The sequence below is a fragment of the Nothoprocta perdicaria genome, unplaced genomic scaffold, assembly GCF_003342845.1.
Source record: "Nothoprocta perdicaria isolate Ctin4 unplaced genomic scaffold, notPer1 scaffold_99, whole genome shotgun sequence".
Lineage (NCBI taxonomy): Eukaryota > Metazoa > Chordata > Aves > Tinamiformes > Tinamidae > Nothoprocta > Nothoprocta perdicaria.
This window is the reverse complement of record NW_020456298.1, coordinates 1,590,805-1,613,463: the sequence shown is the minus strand read 5'-3', so window position 1 is coordinate 1,613,463 and position 22,659 is coordinate 1,590,805. Positions and strand designations below refer to the sequence as shown.

Below are 22,659 nucleotides of genomic sequence, written 5' to 3'. Positions count from 1 at the left end.
GTCTTACGTTGAAATGGAATTTCCTGCACAGGGGCTGTTAGACCCAAACCTAAGGAGTAACCCAAATAATTTGCAGAGGTGAATCCTGCAGAGGACAGGAGCTTCGAAAGCAGAACTTCCTACGCAGAAATGTTGGTTGCTGTCCCATGCCGGTGTGCTGGCTTGGTCCCGCAGACCGGGAGTGTCTCCTTGGGAGAGAAGAGCAGCAGGGCAGGAGCCTTGAGGACACAATGTGCTGAAATTGCTCTCTCTGCTCTGGCCCTTGGTGTCCTTATGTTCCCTCTTGTCCTTAGGAGTACTCTTCCAGCCTGGTATGAACAGCGCAGACTTTGTATCATACCCCTGCCTTGCCACGYTATCTGCAGCGGCCCGTGCCAAGCTGCGTGGGGCTTTCACACACCGGGCAGCTTGTCGGGCTGTTTGTTAGTTAGAAAAGCAGCTCGCGTGAGATTGCAACACACTATAAATAGTGCTGACCCTAAGAGCCTTAGGAGTAATGCAGTAAAATATCAGGTGTGTGCCGAGTTACACGTTAACCAGGCCTGAGCAGTGAAACGTGGCACATATTGTGCTCGCAACACAGGGACTCCTCAATTGCTAAAGCTACAAACTGCCCCAGGAGGGATAGCTGTTGCTCCCGAGTAGTATGTGCTCGGGCTGAGCAAAATGGCTAATGCTTCTTCCTGCRGGAAAGCAGGACAGAGGGTCACGGCGCGCCGCAGGTCTCTCCTGGGGCGGGGAGAGCACGATGATGAGCCCTATGAGAAGGACCTGCACATTTGCAATCACGGTGCCTGTGAGGAGAGGCCCCTGGCACTTTCTTCCTGGGCTTTCACTATGAACCTTTGTATTTGAAAGGTTTTCGTTTGTTTGTTTTCTTTAGACTACTTCAAATTAGTCCCCTCTTTCACAGGAGCACAGCTGACCTGGTGAGACGTGCAGCAGGCGGCAGCTTCAGGATGCAGTGCCCACAGCGCGACTCGKGCCGTGGCTCTGTGCAGGGCGGTGGTGCTGCCTGCAGCGAGCAGCCCGGGGCTGCTTTGCACCAAAGCACACGCGCAGCGAGGGCACCTCGTTAGCTACTTTCAGCACTGGTACCGCAGTGACTCTAGCTCCTCTTTCCCTGTCCCCCTCTCCACATAGAACGTGAAAACTGCTGAATGAAGCTTTTAGGTGAAGCTTAAACCCAAAGTAAACCAAATTACAGTCATTAAGATGCTGTACTGGGATTTCACTGACCTCTAGTCTTCATCTTACTCCAGACTTTGTGTGTGACAACTGAGAGATCTTTCAAGACACACATAGGATGTGTTGTAAATACACAAGTTATAGTCCAGAAATTGATGAGAAACGGTATTTACTGTTTCTAAATCAGGCAATGGGAAAGTCAAATATCTAGCTTTATTTTTTTGACTTGTTTTTGTCTAAGACTTACTGGGGGAAGAATAAAGAAGCAACGGATGATAGAGGACAGTTGGGGCAGAGACAGGGTGAGATTTTTCAGGCCAAGCTGCTGCACCTTCTTAGGCGCTTAATCTAGCCTTAAAGCAGCCTGGCCTGGCAGAAGCTGTAAGGGAAGCAGGGATTAAGGCCAWGGCTTCTCCTGTTCTGGCTTTCCCACCTACAGCCTGGTGCCACTTGCTGGTGCCACCACCTCCCAGGCCTGGTGAGGCACAACGTGCAGGTTGTTGAGAGCCACCGCTGGCTCCTTTCAGCTCTCTTCTCCTCCCGCAGCGCTGGCTGGAGGCCAAGTTGGCCTAAACAGCCATGTTTTTAGGCACAACAGAGGTAGGATTCTTTTTTGCATATATCCCCCCAAAAGATGCTTTTTGTATTATTCACCCATCGCCAAATTAGGGGAGAAAAAAAAAAAAAGGCAATTTCARGCTGCAAAGCTGCRTTTGTAGCTTGAAGGAAAGTAGTGGAAAGGAATATTCACAGAAAAAAAAACCCTGCCAGTTGTAAATTGTGCTTTACAGTCTCCTCCTTTCCTCTTTTCACCTGTTTGTGGTCTGTCCCGTTCCCCCTGYGTGTGAGTTTGGGCTGGACTGCAGGGTGGCTGAAGTAGGAAGCCCCTCATTCCGGCGTGTCCCATCCTGCCTGGTGGGCACACCGTGCCCCTAAGCACCAGGGGCGCCCCCAAGGGTGGGCACCAGGATCCCCACGCGCAGCGCGGCTGCTGCGCACATGTGGATGGGGAGAGAAGGATATCTATTTACCAAGGACTGCTTTTGGAAGGGGAAAGTTAAGAGGGAAAAGTGTTGCCACAGAATGGAGCTATTAAAACTATGGTTGGAGATATAGATACACACACACACACACACACAAAAGTCTACCGATAAGTAACACAAAATGACTGCAGCTGGCACGTAAAAACAACTCACAGGCTTAATGAAAATTTAAAATAAACCAGTTTATTTAGAATATGCAAGAACATTCCTAGTCACATTAAACAGTAGTAGTGTCAATATTTAGAAAAATACACCATTTTCGGGGAAAAAAAGATCTACCATATTTTTTTTTTTTTCTTTTTTAAGATCCTAAGGCTGAAGTTAAGTATCACTTACCAAGCTCCATTGCACCCAGTTTATTTCCACTCTCCAAAGTGCACTGCAGATAACTTTTTGTATAAAGGCAAAACTATGCACATTTATGGCTAATATAGCCAGCTAACATTGCAACAATATGACATGAAACACTAACTTCCCCTTTCATCAAAAATATTTATAACCAGTTTTACAAGTTTACAATCAATAAAGTTGTCTGCTTAGCCCGTTAAATAATTTCCGCGCAGCAAGAGAACTGTAAATGTTTTACAAGTTTATATGGCATTCACATCTGCTCCGCACTCATCACCTCTCACCGCACGATGACTGTGGCATTTAACACCCCTCTGACTGCTGTGTGGAAGCTGCGAAACAACAGCTGCCAGCTGAGSTCAGTCTAATGCCAGCGCAAGCTGCCAAGCACTGGCAATTCAAACTGGAAACTGAAAAATTCAGATTTCTATGGCAAGGGCAGAAACAGACTTTCCCGGTTTTGCTCCAAATATTCAGAGCTTTTGCTTACCAGTATCTGCCCATGGAGATCAGTTACTCATGTACATAAAAGTATTTTTATCCTGAGAACTAGTGAACTTGCAATGCAGGCAGAGTTTGTTCAAAACATTAAAAAGAGGACGGAGGACCTAGTCAGACACTGATTAACTGACCAAAGGACACACATAAGACTGAAGATCAATAGTTTCCCTGTGACTATTCCAAACTTTCAAAACAAGCTCAAAATGTTTCCTTCTTTTTAAGCGAGCCTAAGCATAGAACTGTCTTGGCCATCCAACTAAGTTGCACTTGATTTCTCAGAAGTTTCATTTCCTTTCTGCATTTTCTTCTCATGTCCTGTCCATCTCTTAAACCTAAGTGGATGTTTTGCTACGTTTTTTACGTCTATGGCTTTCCTATCTTTGAGTGAAGATCTCAAATATGTGTTTCCTTTGCATATGTTTTCAAAAAGGTCATGAGTGAAAATGACCGAGAGTGTAGTTGTGGCTTGTGTAAAAATACTTGCTGTTCTAAAAACAYCCATTATTGAATTATATCGGCATAAATAGAAAAAAATATATTATAGGTGGTTACATTTAAGAATGGCAAAAATACATTAAAAACATACAGGGGTTTTAAGAAATGTAAGTTAACATAATTAAAAATATCTTATTTAAAACATTTTTTTTTAGCAACGTCTTTTGTAATACCTGGGTTCTACAAGAAAACGTTAGCAGAAACATCCACCTTATGAAACAYTGAGCCTTTGGAACACAAGCAGCAGCTCGATTCCTAGCCAGTTCTAACGTAGGCTTTCACAAAATTCAAACTGTCATTATTGTTCTGAACCTTGACAGTAATTTAAACTCCAGTTTGGGACAGACCCAAGGAAAAGCAGCATAATTGAGCAAATCCTGCACAAAGTACTTAGTAGTTCAAGTAACAGTTTCAACGCTGGGTTATTTTTCTGAGGCTGCCTTCCAGAAGTCTCTATGCGAGACAAGAGTCTAGGTGTTCATTTATTTCAGACTCCAAAACCTCTGTCTGGCACACAGGGCAAAGGACTTTTTTATCTGGCCTTACAGCAGGGCTGGAACTTCCAGAGGACGCTGCAGATTTAGCTTCAGTTTTCACAGTTGTGTTTAGACTTAAAGTGACATCAGCGCGCTCTTTTTTCACAAAATAGTTTTCAAAGGCAGCTTTGTCCTCCACCTTTGGCCAYTGCTGCAGCGTGCTCGTACGTTCCAAGCTTCCTTTTTTATCCGATACAGCCTGAGCTGTTGTAGTTGGCTCAAAACAAGTTTGTTTAGGTGTCCTGTTATGCCACGGCGAAACCCTTTTTCCTTTTGCAAGACCTTGATCTGATTTTTCTTCTGTAACACGAGCGATTTTAACAGGAGATCCATTCACATTCTTGTAAGCTTTTGTGTCAGCAACAGAGAGCTTGGGGAACTCCCGCTTGGAAGCAAAGCTAGTTTTCTCTCTGACATCATCAGTACGCAGCGGAAAGAAGGTGCCGTGACGGGGCGAGTTTTCAAATTTTATCTCATTTTTAGGGACTGGTATCGTACTCCTTACCGAATGATGCTGTGAACTGAGTGTTTCACCACTTTGAACATCGCTGCTGGAACTTAGGCTTTTCTCCGAGCGCCCATTGTCTCCTCCTCCAAGCAGATACCCCTTCCCATTGAAAGGGATCACGTTTTGTGCATTACCTGTATGTACCTTGCCTGCAAAATACGAAAAGTTAGTAACTTTTTCGTACATAAACTACAGGCTCAGTATTTTGTGCTTTATCTGAAAAATCTGCTRTTTGAAAACTAACAAAATAAATCCTTTGCAACAAACAAGCAAGAAAKGAGCCTAGAAAACTCGCAAACAAAAGGGGTCTTGTTCTTTGTTACATTATAATAATAGCTAATACAAAGCTCATGCAGTAGGTGATCTCTGTTTGTTCAAGGTGATGTTTGGGCAAGAACTGTCTGGGGAAAAAAAAAGTGTGTCAGATACCTTTGTTAGTTGATTTGGAATTGGAAAGTTCTGCTAGCTGGGTTTTCTCCTTGGCTTTCTTGGAAAAGTTTTCTGGTTCCTTGATCTTGGTGAAGGTACCTCCGCACTTCTCCTGATGCTCAGCCCACCAGAAGTCTCGTGCAGAGGGTGCTCTGTTCATTGAGCGTTTCACATATCCGAAGTAAGGTTTTCTGTTTCGACAGGGGCCAYTGCATCGCCACCAATGCTGGCGATATGAATCCACCTCATCATGAAAATTATGATAAATCTGTGTTAAAAAAAAAAAGAATTTAAAAAGGTCTGATTTTAAGTCTTGAGATTTATCACTAGCTCTATGTATTTTTAGAAAAAACACAATAGCGCTCCAATCCTTTGTAGTACAGGTTAACAAACCTAAAGTCATAAAACCTAAAGAAGGAAAAAAAAAAAAGCCTGCTAATGGGTTGACTCACTACATAAAGTCTTCTCCAGCGTTGTCGAACTGCCAGAATAAATACAACTTATTATACTATTATAGTATTATACTGGCATACTAGTATTATTATACTACTAAGTGTATATACTATTATACTAGTATATGCTAGGTTTACTATATTCAGTAAACCTGAATGTTGACAAATACAAGTGTATCACAAAAYGGTTGAGGTTGGAAGGGACCTCTAGAGGTCATCTAGTTCAAGTTCCCTCCTCAAGCAGGGACACCCACAGCACGGGRCACAGGGTGGTATCCAGGTTCGTTTGGAAGACCTCCAGAGAAAGAGATGCCACAACCTCCCTGTTGAACCGGGCAGTCTGTTCCAGGGCTCCTGTCATCCTCCCAGCAAAGAGGTTCCTCCTCACATGCAGATGGAACTTTCAGCGTTTCCATTTGTACCCATTACTCCTTGTCCTGTCAGTGGCCACCACCGAGAAGCGTTTGGCTCCCTCCTCTTTACATCCTCCCTTCAGATATTTGTGCATGTTGATCAGATCCCCTCTCTATCTTCTCCAAGCTGAACAGGCCCCTAGTCTTTCCTCACACGATAGATGCTCCACTCCCTTAAATCATCTTTGTTGCTCTACGCTAGACCCTCTCTAGCATTAATCATACCACAYTTGAAATATTCCAGCACAGGGCATGAAAATAAGGCGGCGGCTGTACCACTGGGCACGACGTGGCTTCTGCTCACCGTGACATTGGCTCCCGTGAGGCGGTTGATGCGCCGCATGTGCCTGCAGAACTCCGGCCCGTGAGACTCGCGGTCTCTGTCATTGTTAGTGACGAACAGCAGCGCATGGATCATTTCATGTAACAGGGTCTGAAACAAGGCCAATCACTGGGGATTTACTGAAAAGCACTGCACAGGGTTTTTAAATTATGCTGAGCATTTTTTTTTATCTGTCCTACTTTATATTCATGTTAGTACTAATCTTATTCTCATGCATTCACTTGTTAAATCTCATTCACATAGACACAGTACTTATTTTACCTGCCAAATCAATCCAACTATTTCCATTACAACCTAAACATGCTAAAAAAATGTTATTTTAACACATGAAAATAATGCCTAAACTCAAATCAGATCTTTAAAAGGATTCCCTCCCCCCCCACACACACACATCAAACAGAAGAGATAGTTCGGAGAAGAAGGCAGAGATACTCCAGCACTTTCACTGACTAAACAATCCAAATGTTGAGCCATGTCATACAAGCAGAGGCACAAAAAGCAATGTAAAGCTGTGTGCACAGGCATATTCTAGCCCTCATTTTCTGCTGACCTGAAAAGTGAAAATAAAGCCATTTTCTGGTTGTACTTTCTGGCTTCACTGTGCTTTTGATATGGCAAGATAGCTTAGGAGCTAAAAAAAAGTCTTATTTCCCTTTATAAAGTCAAAAAAGAAAAGTAATTGTAGACTTCTACTCTAGTGTGGCCCAATTAAAAAACATGCAWCTAAGGATACTGTAGTGTTGTCCACGTAAAAAGAGAAATGCAGCAATAAAACCACTGCTATTTTCCAACCTACAGGCCGTTCCTCATAAGAATACAACTAAAGAACACATTTTTTTCATTAAAATAAAAAAGATGGGGGTGTGGAGTGGGAAAAGTTTAATTAATTTTATGTCCATATTCATGAACAATCTTCAAGTACCTCGACAAGATCCTTCCTCGGTCTGAGCTTCAGGAGTGGCTCACTTAGCCGAATGGAACACATTCCACCTTTTCCTTCATAGCTACACACTCCAGCACAGCTGAAAGAGATGCAGAGACAGAATGTAAGATTTACTGGTTTCTGTAACGTATGAAAAAAAAAAGAAAAGGATTGGAGTTAAAATGCTGACCTGATAGGTAGACATTAAATAAGCTGAATTAGAACAGTTGTTAGAAGATACCTGAAGAACTCAACCTCATTAGCAAAGGGAAAAAAAAAAAAAAAAAAAAAGACAAATTCTTCACAATAAGCTACCTCAGACATTCAATTACAATTTATTACACCTCTTACAATCATTTAATTCTAAGCTTCATAGGTAATAACCCTGAAAGTCACCACAGAACATTCCAGGTTCATTTGTTCAGTAGGCAAATTAATGTTTTAAGAATCCGGAGTGACAAACAAAGCTGTGGAGCAGCAGCTAACTCCAACCTAGCTACTGGCTGCTGTGGCTCCACCCTTAGCTGATGCTCTACCGGAGGTCTGATTCTCACCAGACCTTTACACAGTCACTTCAGCACACTAACMCTACAGAAAACATTTTCTGTTGTTGGATTAGCTCCCTGTCAGCATAGTGTATTTGAGTATTTCCAAATGTCCACAAAGCGCCGCAATCAGCAAAGGACAAGACAGGGAAGGACTTTGACATCCTGCAGCCCTACCAGCTGATGTGCTGCACAACTGCAACTTTTTTTTGGCATCTCAGATTTATTACGTGTACTCTCCTCTGTCTAGTCTAAGCCTCGTTAATTTGCTATTACCATTTCAGGTGAGCCTTTCTGCTATGCTGTAAAAGCATSAAAGGAGTTGAGAACAGCAACAAGGTAAGAACAAAAGTAGTACGCTTATGAAAGTTTTAAAAAACACATAATTTAAGGTCAATTTATGTATTCTGCTTAACAATTTTGTCGGCACACCGGGAAAACCATTTATGGCTGCCAGAGCTCACAAACTAAGGATAAAATAGATGGTGATAGTGACAGAACGGCACCCTGAGCAGAGGCCCAGCAGGATATTCCAGTCCCCGGGAATCGCAGCTGTGTCGCTGCTTACTCGGCGAGTCCCAGGKCACCGGGACGCGGCCGCCCTGCCAACCCGCCGGCCCCGCGGCGGCCCCAGCCCCATCACCACCGCCCGCCGCTGCCGTACAGGGTCATGCGCGGGCTCCACGACACCGCCACGGCCGTGAGGCGCCCCCAGAAGAGCGCCTCGTTGAACTGCACGAAGAGGCCGTGCACGTCGGGGCTGGGGTCCAGCAGCTCCCACGCCTCGTCCACCACCGAGAGAGGCCGGAGCGGCGAGGAGGCCGGCGAGGCGCCGGGGTGCCCGGCCGCGGCCGCTGCCGCCTCCTTGTCCTCCGCCTCCCACAGCTCCTGGAGCTGCAGCGCCAGCGCCAGGTCGCCGTCCTCCGCCATGGCGCACGCTCCCCGCCCAACCGCCGCCCAACGGCCGCCCAACCGCCACTGCGCGTGCGCGCGCACCAGCGCCGCTCCAGCCCCCACGCACGCGCACAAGCGCCGTTCCAGCCCCGACGCACGCGCATACGGTCACAGAGGGCGCGTCGCCACCGCCCCGCTCTAATTGCGCATGCGCCGCCGCCAACCCGCAGTATTCATTGTGCCCATGGGGCGCATGCGCGCGCTCGCTGCGGCCGCGGAGGGCAGCAGGGCGGGGGAGCAGCTCTGCCGCGCCTGCGCGGCGCCGGGTGGGGCCGTGTGCGYATGCGCGTGCGCGGCGGCGCGGCCGGGCTGGCGCAGGCGCGCGGGGCGTGTGCGCCGCTGTGCGCAGGCGCGGCGGCGGCGGCTCCGCTCCCGCCATCGGTGCCGGTGCCGCCGGTGTTGGTTCTGGTTGTGGTTCGAGGGCGGCCCGCCGCCGTGCCGGTGCCGGCCATGGCGCTGTCGCTGGGCGAGGTGGGCGGCGGGAGCCGCCTGCGGCGGCAGCTGGAGTCGGGCGGCTTCGCGGCGGCCGAGTACGTGAAGCAGCTGTCGCAGCAGTCGGACGGCGACCGCGACCTGCAGGAGCACCGGCAGCGCATCCAGGCGCTGAGCGAGGAGACGGCGCAGAGCCTCAAGCGCAACGTCTACCAGAACTACCGGCAGTTCATCGAGACGGCGCGCGAGATCAGCTACCTGGAGAGCGAGATGTACCAGCTCAGCCACATCCTCACCGAGCAGAAGGGCATCATGGAGGCCGTGACGCAGGCCCTGCTGCTGCAGGGCGACCGCGACGAGGCCGCGCTGGGCGCCCGCCGCGCCGCCGCCGCCGCCGCCGACCCCTTCCTGCCGCTCTCGGCCAAGGAGGCGGCGGCGGCGAGCGAGGAGGGCCGCCAGCGCACGCTCACCACCCTCCTGGAGAAGGTGGAGGGCTGCGGCGACCTGCTGCCCGAGAGCCCCGGCAAGTACCTCGTGTACAACGGCGACCTGCTCGAGTACGACGCCGACCACATGGCGCAGATCCAGCGCGTGCACGCCTTCCTCATGAACGACTGCCTGCTCGTGGCCACGGCGCTGCCCAACCGCCGCGGCGCCTACCGCTAYGACGCGCTCTACCCGCTCGACGGGCTCGCCGTGGTCAACGTCAAGGACAACCCGCCCATGAAGGACATGTTCAAGCTGCTCATGTTCCCCGAGAGCCGCATCTTCCAGGCCGAGAACGCCAAGATCAAGAAGGAGTGGCTGGAGGTGCTGGAGGAGACCAAGCGCAGCCGGGCCCTCAGCGAGAAGCGGCGCCTGGAGCAGGAGGCCCTGCCCCGGCCCGCGCCCCCCGAGCCCCCCAACCCCTTCGAGGAGGACGACGGGGAGGGGGCCGAGGAGCCGCCCGCCGAGGAGGACGCCGTTGACCTCTCCCTCGAGTGGATCCAGGAGCTGCCCGAGGACCTGGACGTGTGCATCGCCCAGCGGGACTTCGAGGGCGCCGTGGACCTCCTGGACAAGCTCAACGAGCACCTGGGCGCCAAGGCGGGCAGCGCGGCGGCGGCGGAGCTGCGCGCGCGCGTGGACGAGCGCGTGCGGCAGCTCACGGACGTGCTGGTGTTCGAGCTGTCGCCGGGCCGCTCGCTGCGGGGCGGCCCGCGCGCCACGCGCCGCGCCGTCTCCCAGCTCATCCGCCTGGGCCAGTCCAGCAAGGCGTGCGAGCTGTTCCTGCGGAACCGCGCGGGCGCCGTGCGCACCGCCATCCGGCAGCTGCGCATCGAGGGCGCCACGCTGCTCTACATCCACAAGCTCTGCCACGTCTTCTTCACCAGCCTCCTGGAGACGGCCCGCGAGTTCGAGACCGACTTCGCCGGCAGCAGCGGCTGCTACTCGGCCTTCGTGATGTGGGCCCGCGCCTCCATGCGCATGTTCGTGGACGCCTTCAGCAAGCAGGTCTTTGACAGCAAGGAGAGCTTGTCCACCGCGGCCGAGTGCGTGAAGGTGGGAGCTCGAGCGGCGCGCCGCGACGTGGTGGGCGAGGGGGAGGACGTGGTGGGCGAGGGGGGGCTTTGCAGCCGCCCCCCGTTTCTAATCCTGGCTCGGACTTTGAGCACAGTGCTTGGAAAAGCTTCCTGCCCTCAAATTGAATGGCGGTTTTGGGTTTTTTCTTTCCAATTTAGCGAAGAAAGCATTCAGATTAAAAGTCAGAACAAACGAAAACCTGCCCTTATCAGACATGCAAAATATGSTCAATCGGAATTTGCTTTTAAATGGTAGAAGATTCATAAATTTATGTGAGGATTATCAGAGCAATGAGCTTTGTAAATACTTTAGTTKGTTTTCCAAGCCTTTATTGAACTCTTATTTCCTTATTTTTTTAAAAAGTGCTTTAAATAGTCCTTAATTTTTCATGGTATGGTATCTCTCAGCTGTTAATAGGAGGAAAAAAAGATTCTCTAGTGTAGTCAGTAGTACCCTTGACAGGCCAAGTTTGCCATTCAGTTACTACTGCTTTACCATTTTCGAGGTAGAAGAGATGTTTCAAATGTAACTAGTACTTCTTGTTTTTGACAATGATAAATGTGATGAACTTCTAAATGCAAAGGGGCACTGCAAACTGATAACACACTTCACTTTTCCTTATGACCCAAGGTAGCTAAAGAGCACTGCAAGCAGCTCAGTGAGATCGGGCTGGATCTCACCTTCATCATTCATGCCCTCCTGGTGAAGGACATCCAAGGTGCCTTGCAGAGCTATAAGGACATCATCATTGAGGCCACCAAGCATCGCAACTCTGAGGAGATGTGGAGGAGGATGAACCTGATGACTCCCGAGGCYCTGGGAAAACTGCGAGAGGAGATGAGAGGCTGCGGGGTAGGCAACTTTGACCAGTACACTGGGGATGACTGCTGGGTCAACCTTAGCTATACGGTGGTGGCTTTCACTAAGCAGACTATGGCTTTCCTGGAGGAAGCACTGAAGCTTTACTTTCCAGAGCTGCACATGGTTCTTCTGGAGAGCCTCGTGGAAATCATCCTTGTGGCTGTGCAGCACGTTGACTACAGTTTGCGGTGTGAACAGGACCCTGAGAAGAAAGCGTTCATTAGGCAGAATGCGTCCTTCCTTTATGAAACTGTCCTTCCTGTGGTGGAAAAACGGTTTGAGGAAGGGGTTGGAAAGCCAGCCAAGCAGCTACAAGATCTGAGAAATGCTTCCAGACTGATGCGTGTGAATCCAGAAAGTACCACCTCTGTAGTGTAAAGTGAACTAGCCTTTTGCATGGACAGAGCGAATGCACTTGCAGAAAATGCTGTACGTTAAAAATATGGACTGAATGGTTTCTGAATCCCCCAAAAACACAGAAGTCTTAACTGCAGCCTTCCTGAAGCCGAGGACTTAGAGTCGAAGCCTACAGTGGTGAAAACTCTTTTTTGGATTGAAGTCACATGCACTTGCACCTGAATAATGTGCCCTTCAAGAAAGGCTCGGTAGTGTTCGTGACTTGGGAAATTAAATAATTTACACTCTTTGGCCAAATAAAATGTTTATGAAAGTCTTAAATATATGAACACCATCCAGCAGGAAAAGATCCCTTGTAATCATGTCACTGTATGGACCCTTGTTTAAGGCAGTGTTCTTGCAGAAGGGGACGTGCTGGAACTCCCGCAGGGTGTGGTGTTTGGTGAGGATCCTCCATCCAGATGTGACTCAGCGCTGCGCAGGAGCGACACGGATTTGCACAGTCTGCTTTGCTCCGTAGCGATGCAGGCTCTGTGGTTTCTGACATGCAAAACTCTTTTCGCTCACTTCAAAGACAGAGCTAAGTTAAAACTCTTATTTGAGTAAGCGGTTCTGTTTGGATGAAGGGGCTGCTGCTTCTCCTTAACAAGCAGACCAATGGGCCTAAGTTGCACCTCTCTGAAGACAAAATTTTACTGCTTTCAGAGAAGCRAGCATTGTTTTTCCACCTTCTCCTTTGCATTCTGCTTCCTTATTTTCTCACAAAGTTCATTGGGATCAAGTCTATTAGGTGTAGTATGCTCTCTTGCTCAAGGCACYGTCAAAAATGTGTTAGGGGCCATTACCTGCTAGTAGAAACTCCAGTYAAGAGGCATAAATGCTCCTGGGTAGTGCAAGGCAGGGAGAGGGTTTCCATCAAGGTACTGTTTTTGTCTGGAAAAAAACAGCGTTCTGGTTCTGTTGTAGAGAAGCAGCACAGGAGAAAGAGTCTGGAAGGAGTACGTACTCCTCAGAGGTGACACACTCTTGAAAATACACAGTCCAGCTCTGATGCAAGTGTCTATGTGTTATCCCCTCTAGTACAGCAGTAACYGAGAAGAGGACTGTGTTTGGTTGAATTGGTTCTCCAAGCTAAAATAACAATGTTCTCGCATCAAGGGTGCCTTAGCCCCGTGGCTTGGACATTACAGCTGGATAGTTCCAAGTCTGCTTTGTGGCTTGAGTGCCAGGTGAGGGACGTGTCTGTTGGCTTGGACGGATGGTGACGGCTGTCTCAGTAYGTGTCTCTGCAAATAAAGCAAGCCAGGTCCTGTAAGGAGACTGTCTAGAGAAGGCTGTGAGCATCATCCTCCTAGCTGCTTCAGCACAGACCTCCTTAGTTGTGAGAAAATGATGCAACAATTCATAACCTTGTATGAGGCTCTTTAAGTGATTTTAGCTGGAATAACTGAGTATCCAGATCCTCTTAACTCTTCAAATGAGAGGCTTTGCAGTTTATATCTTCATAGTGAGGGCCTCATGGCTGCGTGGACAAGCAAAAAGATGAAACCAGGAAAGCATCCTAGGTAGCTGCTTGTACTGGAGACTCTTCATATTTCTGTCTTTTCACACTGCCAGTTGGACATATTTATTTTCACCTTAATGGCAAGTTTTTACGCTCTTGTTCTTTGRTTGCCTTTTGAGTTGCCAGGTTTTACAAAGCAGCCTACTGTGTCTACTCAGGTGCCCTATGGTATTTGGGCATTTTGCTAGCAAATCACAGAAAATAAATGGGCAAGATGGTTCTAGAGGGTAACTCAGTCCTCTTAGCTAAAGGTGATTAAGAAACACTCAAATAGCTATGAGTTTTATATTAAATTACAGTGAAGGTGAGAGTTAGGACTTGTGTGATCCTTACCTCTAAGACAGAGACACCTGGGTGTTATTTTGCTGTCGAATTATCTTTGACCTTAATATAGTATACTGAAGTAACATATTCTGTCGTCGCTTGTTTTGAGCAGGCAAATGCAGCCACCAGGCCTTACTTAATAAGAAATGTTTTCAAGTGGATTGTAAGTGAATATTCGCTATGATAATGGGTAATCCGGGGTAGAGGAAAAGAGTAGGCTTTTYTCTCTGAAGAAAAATATATTTTATTATTTGCTTTACAGGAAAAGAAAGCATCTTATGAGCACAGATCAGAGACGAGCCTTGCATCTTTCTTTTTTTTTTTCCTTCTCTGTGCAAGAGAAGGGTAACCTGTGGAACTACTTTACAAGGCTCTGGTTAGTGCTATATATTTGGGGATTTTGTGTAAGAAGCTGAATTACGAATTCCTGATTCCCAGTACTGGCATGTGATTGAATAGGAGGAGAGCTTTCCCTAGGCTTTCACCTTATTCTCATCAGTGGCTGAAATGTAGAATATAATTCTGCCGTGTACTGCATTCCACCTTTATCATCACCCCCTTCTTCAGTCTGTTTGTGTCTCCTCCTGACTCGCCTCCAAGGTGGAGCAGCCGGCTTACGTGGAGGTTGATTTTAACGGATTGGGAACCTGGTGTCTCTCTTGGGTGATGAAGTTGTGTTTACATGGCTGGCACAGTCCCCAGCAGTGTCTGAATTTTATAAACTACTGTGGGTAGCATTCATATTTTGTTACTTGTGTACCTATTTAAATTGTAACTGAAGGAAAACAGTAATTTAAGAAAAATGGTGTGTAATTAAATTCAACACACATTGTTAACTGTTACCAAATAAAGTCRTCATCATCATATACTGAAAGTTAATTTTTAATAAATTTCAGATTTGCAGACAGCAGTTTGGAATGGCACTTCTCTTTTCCTCGGCCGTACACCTACGAAGATTGTTCAGGCTGGGGTTTGTGGGAACTACTGAATAATAAGTTAACGGTTTTGCTGAATTGGGGAAGTGCTATTTGTATTTTTGCTAGCATATTTTCTTTGAGAGAATCACATATAAAAGCTGTTTTCCTTTAGCTGCTGTGACAAAATTGTAAAAGGTWAAATTAAGATTTTTTTTAATTTAGATGAATTTATGTATCAGAATTTAATGCAATAATTTTTCTCAGTGGCAAGAAACATGTATTAAAAATTTTGAGCATACCACTCGTTAACGGAGAATTTCTGTTTTTATTACGTCATGGTCGGAATGAGCCTGGTTGCTTGCTTTGAGGTTTAGTGTGTCCATTTATGAATTTCCAGTAATATCAAGAAACTTCAGGTCAGTGACCATTTGTGAGGGAGATGAAGGGGCAGGAAAGTGATAAAACTCAAATAACACCACTGCACTTGCATTCGTACAAGGTGGGGGTATGGATTAAGTGGAGTTTAAAGCAACTGTCCTGCCTTGTAGCGTGCACTTTTGCAGTACCCTGTGGGATACAGATGGTGCCCAGAGTAATTTGAAGGGTACGCGTAACATCTCACAACTTGTCTTTGCTTACTAGTGCTTTTCTTCTGTGTTTTCAGATTTTTGCACTTTAATCTCTTCATGTTTTCTTTTTCTCCTATGTCTCTGCACCGTTAGCAGGCACCTTGCACACGATCTCAGCTTCTGCACCTGTGCTTTTTGTGGAGGTCCCAAGACCTGACCTGTGTTCTGACACCTCCTGTACGGAAGCGTCTTGCTGGAATACGGATCCCTGCGGAGATGTGGAAAGCTGCTTGGTGAAGCTTCAGCCCTCTGGTGAAAGCCACCTCTTCACAGCTGAATAGAAGCCGTTTGGCTTCATGGCTGCTGATAGTCAACCCTGTGTCTCCTGTTCTGCTCCCCTTACTTCGGTCTTAGGCTGAAGTTCCCCATGAGAGGGCAGCCAGTCTCACCCTCATAGTGCAGCTTTGCCCTGTCACAGTGTGCAGAGGCCACCACCACCAGCCTCCAAACTACATGTCTACTCCCGACATCCCCTTTACTGCATAGCTACTATGTTGTAATTGGGTTGTTCGTGTAACTAAAAATGTTGCTATATTCTGCAGTTCACCAGCGTTTATTTTTTTCCTAATGAAATTATTTATTTTTTTCCTAATGGATTTATTTTTTTCCTAATGAAAGCAAAATTCAGAACCTGGCCTATCCGAAGCAGGAAGAGCTGTGTCAGTGCAGCTGCAGGTGCATCCATTTCGCCTAGAGGTTCAACTGTGCCGATATATATTGATAGTTGCATATACTATGTGAGTATAGATGTATATACTTTAGAGATACTGTATTTCTATGTATAAAATATATTCTCGTAGTACTATATATACCATACTATATTCTCGTAGTACTATATATACCATACTATATTCTCRTAGTACTATATATACTATACATATATAGTGAATACGTATATATAGTATATGTAGTATTATGAGAAGAGACTTGTGYTGTATGTAATTACCAAGGTCCCTAACTAGAGTAATAGGTCAGGATAGGGGTTGTCTGGACACAGGGAAGTTCTTTGCCTATGTAGTGAGTTTTGGTAGGGCAGCTTGAACACACCCGTGCCCTATAGCACAGTGTGCAACTGCAGAATTGCAGTCTGGGCTAAATTCTGTGCTGCAGATAGGCCTGGTTTGGTGCAGCAGAAAGCCTGGCTTGTGCTGGCCATGGAAGAGCAGTCCCCTTCCCAGGAGTTAGCGTGACCGCTGAGGAAGTTTTAGATCGCTTCCCATGTCTCTGAGTTATTTATCCCRTTCCCTGCTCCTCTCAGCCCAGCAGAAGGCCGGACCCGCTGCCGAGGCTGCTCGGTGAGAGCTGTGGTGACACGAGGCCACCAGTGGAGGTCCCACCAGAGCCCTGCATGGCTGAGCGCGGCCGCAGCGCGGGCCCAGCCAGTCCTGGCTCTGTGCTGTGCAGGAAGGAAAGCCGAGAGTGACAGGAGCCGCGCTCATGGTCCGAGATTTCCCAAAACAGACCTCGGCCCTGCAGCTGCTGCGAGGCTGCTTTGGGTGTGCTCACACATTGCGTGTTATCATGGAAGGCTCTGCTTTAGGGAGCAGAACAAGGAGCAGAACGGGTTGGACTGAACTTTGCCACGGTTTGGGAAGTCCTTGAAGATGCTTGGATTAATGATGGTTTCTGACTGTTAAAAAGAAAACCATGTAGCTGTTTGGGTCTTGGCTAACCAAGAACAGAACAATCCAGAGAGAATAAACCGGACCCTTCCTGACACACTGATTGCCAACCTGGACACTCACAAACCTGGGCCAAGTTGAGACCAGCACTGCACAGTCAGCTGCCAGCCTGGCTGCCAAGGAGAAACCTCGACTCCAGCATCTGTGAGCCTCGGGTCTCTGGGCTTTGAGTCATTCCTACTGCTTCTAAAATCACAATTGATAGACAACTGTCTGTGCCAATCATTTTTACCTTTGGGGACTTATTTTTTATTAGTGCCTTAGAGTACCCTTGCAGTCTAGGGTCTCCTCCTGTTACATTCCAGTCGCCTGAACTCAATTTTCACAATAGGAAGGGGCCCGGCTCCCTGCCCAACTCCTACAGGATGAGGTTGTCATAAGAGTACTTGAAATTCTCCAGAGAATCCTTCCTTCCTCAGGATTCAGGGACTTTTTCCTCTCAAAATGTGGCTCTCTGATAAGCAGCTTCTGTTCTGCCTTTTTTTTTCTCCCGTAACAATTGGCAGGGTTGGTTGTTTTCCCGCTCAGCGAGGTAACTTCTCCAGCAGAGGCGCCAAACTGGCGCGGAGGGTGTGTTGGGCTGCAGCCTGCGTGTCTCTCTTGCGTGATGAAGGCCGTAAATTGCAGCTTCCCAGCGGGCAGCAGCGACRCTCTGCTGGGACCCTGCGGCTTCGCCCGCCTGGCTGCAGCCCGTGGTGCATACACGGGCTGCGGGAGATGCCCTCCTGAAAACGAAGGAGAGGAGCTTAAGGAGAAGTGCACAGGTCGGGGATCAGCTGGCTCCCTCAGGATGAGGTTTCACTTGATGAGGACACCGAAGCGGACGGGCACCCAGGGCAGCAGTCACGACCTTCCCCGCCTTTRGCTCCATCTCCTTGGGCTCATCCCCAGCATGGGCTCCTCCCCACAGGGGTTAGGGCCCGGCTTGTTTGCTCGGACACAAGTGATTTATGTGAGTAGGCAGAAGGCCCCTACGCTGCCTGGCATCTTCCCGCAGAGCAGCCTAAGCCCTGGTGAGCCTGTAATCAGGGAGCATTTTTTGTTTTCACCTAAAGTTTATTACCATTTAAATAGCCTTCCTGCCTGCCGCGTCCTGGGGGGCTTCTGGCTCTGCTGCTTCACAGCCTGCGAAATTAATCCCCTGTAAGATCTTGTCCTCACAGGAAAATAACACCGATTTAACTAAACTGGTTTAGAAACTCTTTTAATCAACCCCTCACAAGAGCTTTTGTGGGATGCTGGTTTTGAAAACTGGAGCACTTTCTACAGACTCAGTTTATGGTACAATATGCTTAGACAGGAAAGTGTTGATTCACAACCAAAATTACAGTGCAAAATTCTGCTGTCTGGGGCAAAGCTTTTAACTAGCCCAGGGTAATTCCAGATTTACCTCAGCGAGTGCTTTTAGGTCGTGAAGATTTAAGGGCCAGACGGCAAATGCCTTTAACCAGGAAGCAATTAATTGCGCGCATTTCCTGCGGGCAGTGAGCGCGGCACTCGCCCAGGTAGCGCTCCCGGTGCGGCTCCTGCCTGCGCTCTGTTTGTGCTCCTGTGCATCTCTGCTCGTGAGTGCCTGTTGGGTGGCAGCCCAGCTCGCTGCAGGGAGTGCACGTGCACGTTTCCAGCAGGTAGGATGGTCTAAAGCTAGCTTCGCAAACGCTTCATTTTTCTGCTTCACTCTGTGCTTTATTTAATTATTTATTTATTCCCAGAGACACCTCCCAAGCACAATCCATGCTCCCAAAGGAAGCCAGGACCAGGTCTGTGAAAGCTATTCCAGTGCTCCTGAGATCAAGCGTGCTGGCCTGGGCTGTTCCAGAGCACCCCGGTGCTTGTTCACGACATGCCCAACGTAAGAAATACCTGGTTTGTGTCTTTGGCAAAGGATGCCAGCTGGGGTTCTCCCTCATGGTCCRTGCTCCGTGTCACTTCCAGAGGAACAGGCGGAGGGGCCCATGGCACGTGTCTTACAGACCCCGGYGCAGCCCTTTGGCTGCCCAGCGCCTCCACCGCACATTGAGGCCAGGGACGATGGAGGCTGACGGTGACATCAGCCCTGCTCCCTTAGTCAAACACGAGCTGCACGTCCTGTAAATGAAGGACCGGCTCGTTATGCCGCTGGTGTTACAATTTATTAGGAGAAACCTTCCTTTCTCCACACTGGACCTGCAGCTCTTCGTGTTTGACTGCTATAATTGTATTTCCAAAGTTATAAATAACACATTAGCCTGGCTTATGTGCTCATGCAAGTCGAATTATGAACTGGCAGATGAATGAAATTAACTGCCTCCAGATTCACATTCCTGTCACTTATTCAATTATTTGATCAGCGTAATTGCTCAGAGCAAAAGTTAATTGGAAAATGACATGCATTTATTCTCTCTGTAGAGGAGGAGAGGCTTATCGGGTGTTTTACTGCAGACAGTTTCATTACTTGCCATATTCTGGAGGAAACGAGTAGGTTTTTAACAGAGCCAGGCCCAAACACACAAAACTGTTCCCTAGCCAGGTCCTTTCCCAGGCTGAAAGCAGCCCCGGTGCTTTGCCAGGAAGGCTTGGAGCACAGGTATGCCCAATGCATGCCAATGCCTTGGCGCTTGGGTGTGGGAGCTGTAAGCCACCCTCACCTCCAGGAGTCATGCACACCCAATGTGTTCCTGCCTCTGTAAATGTATATACGTTCCTGCAGGTGCTGCAGTTGTCYGTGTTCGCTTCTCCTGTGCCTTGGAGCTGTTAGGGAGAATGGAAATGACTGGGAGATGCAAATCCTAAACCAGTCCATATTTCCAGTCTTAGCTCCAGCACTGTTTGAGGTTGGACTATTTAAGCTGTTTAAGAAAGAGGGAAGCAGGCCCTTTTGGAGGCTGGGGAGCCAGGAGGTATCTCATCTGTCACTGCTGACAGTTTGCAAGCTATTGTSTGCCGCCCCAGAGGGGATCTATGGGTTATCTGCAGAGGAAAAGGAGCTAAGAAAATCAACCCGCTTGTCCCCTTGGACAAATTCATGCCAGAAGGTCGCACCGCTGCTGGAAAATGCTTCTTATCGGGGTCTGCAAATTAAAACAGAGTAAAAACTAACACTCTATGTGACAAATTATTTTTCCCTTAACCTGGTGCCAGAACAGTGTGTTAGGGAAGGGAGGGCTGACTGGGCAACTTCTGCGTGTCTACCCAGCCCAGGGACATGACCTGCTGCCTCCTGCTCCTGCTGCTCACGCGCAGCTCAAGCACCAGGCTTTGTCTGCCTGGGAAAACTCCAGAAATGGTGCAGAGGTGGTGTCGATGTCAAGGCTGAGACCCGTGCTGTGCTCTGAGCTGCTGTGTCCCAGCCGCGCTGCTGTCCCGGGCTGCGTGGGGCAGAGCAGCTCGGGGAGCGTGCGGGCTGCGTGCAGGCACCGGGACTGCCTCTAGCTGAGGAGGGGTCACTAACCGTGTAAGTAATTCTTGCAGTTCATCTGAAAGGAGATGAAGAGGAGAGTGCAGCACAGTCTGCTTAAGTTAGGTCCATCACACTGTAAGGACGCCTAAGTTTGCCGTGCTGCTTAACGGGGATGCTCTGCATCCAGCAGAGACCAGGGAAGTGGCTTAGGGGGTGCCAGGTGAAGCCAGAGTTGCCGTCACAGTCCTGGTCCCGCCAAGGCGCAGTGCTGGGGACAGGAACCTTAATGTGAGTAAATGCAGCAGCAGCAGCTTCCCCTACATCTTCCCAGCTGCAGCCTGCAAGGCTGCTGTGAGCCTTGTCGCTGCCAGGTCTCTCCTTGTGCACAGCAATGGGGGTTTCTGCTCAGTTTTAGCACTGCAAATATCGGGAATCGGGTGCTTGCAGTACACTGGGAACTTCTTCCCACTGGCTATGAAATGATCGTGTTTCTGCAACTGGAAAATTTACAAAATCTATGACCAAGAGTGATCTTTCTCTATCTCAGATGGTGCCTGCCCATTTTCTCGCCCTGCGGAGGCTCAGGCTGGCAGCTCTTTGCGGGATGCCCCCGTCTCCTCCACGCACCTGCGGCCGTGACCTGGATCTGCTGCTCCTCCCTGGCCGTATTCCACGTGCTCAGGTGGGCTCTCCTTGCAGGAACATCATCCTTCTCCTTACTCAGGCACAGAACATCTGGTTTATCTGAATAAGGAAAACACTACTCTAAATGTCAATGATGCCTTGACAGTCTTAAGCTTTTTTCTCATCATCTTTGAGAAGTTTATTTGGGATGTTTTCTCCTGGGACTCTCACAAAAAGACACACACTCCAATAGTTTAAGGAATTCATATTTTTCAATGAAAATTATTTCACTGCAAACTGCCATGCAGAACAAGCTGGAAATACTTGGTCTGAAATAAAAAATGTGGCAAGAATTTTTAAATTCCAGAGTTATACTCCTACTGGTATGACAGAGGTAAGAACTTACAAGTAATGATGCAATGATTGTGGCAATAAACACATATTTTCTTATGTTTATGCCTATCCATGTAAGACTGCTGTTTACGAATATGAATTTAATACTGTCAGGAGCCTTGGAGACCTTGGTGATCGCCAAAGAGAGACCAGGGCGTGTGTGGCAGAGGCTTCCTCTCACCTTCTGGCCATGCTGTGTCAGGAAGAAGGGGCTGAGGATATAGGCTAAGCCCGGCTCTCCTGTGGTGAGTCAGAGTCAGCTTCTTAGTCTTGTGGACCTTAAGTCAGAAGGGAAGGCTGCTCTTGGTCTTGTGGCTTAATGTAAGGACTGTGAGTCAGAAGAGTTTATTTATGGAAAAAAAAAAATCCTTTCATTTATTAGCATCTGTCTCTAACGAGGCTAAGCAAGTTGCCACTAGAAAGTTCCAGCTATTGGCATTTCAAAGCTGGGGGGCTGCGGGGAAGGGGCCCATTGGGTATTTGATCATTTCTAAAGCAACATTAAATTTMTCCACGCTCAGTTATGCTGAAGTAAAAAGGACAAGCACTCAGGTAAACATGAGCAAAGCCCTGAGTGGGGCTTCAGGGCAGCTAAGCTCCRGATGACCTAAGTGGGAATGTTGATTAAAGACCTCTTGCCGTGACCCATAGCAATTCAGGCAGGTTCCTCCTGCCGCTTAGTAAGGCTCGAGTTAACCTGGAAAGCAGGATACGGTCGCAGTGAGTTTATCAGTGCTGAGCAGCATGYTTATAGGCAGATAACCTGTGAGTACCTCCTCATTTAGCCTCGGATTCTCAAGGGGGATTCAAGAGGTTGTGTGTGTGTGCTGCTGAGAGATATTAAAGTAATTCTGGAAAAAAAAAAAAAAGAAAAACCAACCCAGCTTTGGAACAATTCTTTGGAAATCAGTCATTCATTACTTATAGTTAATGATCAGTTTGTGGGTTAATAGCCAAACGTGAAGTTAAGGGTGATTAAAGCTCTAAAAAAAAATAATAATAATAACTGTTGAGTGACGGTAGTCAAGGAAATGTTCTAGTATTGTTGATGGTTACTACTCTGAGCAAGCTCCCACGGAGACCGACGAGGGATATTTTAACTTGTCAAGGCAATAGCACCATAGCAACAAACCTGYAAGGAGCCTGTCGGTTTGGTGCACGGAATCTGTTCCACAAAGCAGGACTTTGATCTTCAGGTGTGTTTAGAGCTGCTGTTGTTTTTATGAGCATAGTGAAAAGGCAAAAATAGGTCTCTTG

General features: G+C 48.1%; 2 protein-coding genes across 2 annotated transcripts; one reads left to right on the top strand and one right to left on the bottom strand.

The window, feature by feature from the left end:
- Positions 1 to 3,770: 3,770 nt before the first annotated feature.
- Positions 3,771 to 8,653, bottom strand: SPRTN (SprT-like N-terminal domain). The gene is made up of 5 exons (XM_026053382.1): positions 8,388 to 8,653; positions 7,179 to 7,278; positions 6,218 to 6,346; positions 5,049 to 5,316; positions 3,771 to 4,768 (listed from the first exon to the last, which is right to left on the bottom strand). Exons 1-5 carry the CDS (start codon positions 8,651 to 8,653, stop codon positions 4,029 to 4,031), a joined length of 1,503 nt encoding a protein of 500 aa, XP_025909167.1. The 3' UTR covers positions 3,771 to 4,028.
- Positions 8,654 to 9,104: 451 nt separating this feature from the next.
- EXOC8 (exocyst complex component 8) lies at positions 9,105 to 14,454 on the top strand. The gene is made up of 2 exons (XM_026053377.1): positions 9,105 to 10,651; positions 11,303 to 14,454. Exons 1-2 carry the CDS (start codon positions 9,128 to 9,130, stop codon positions 11,909 to 11,911), a joined length of 2,133 nt encoding a protein of 710 aa, XP_025909162.1. The 5' UTR covers positions 9,105 to 9,127; the 3' UTR covers positions 11,912 to 14,454.
- Positions 14,455 to 22,659: the final 8,205 nt, after the last annotated feature.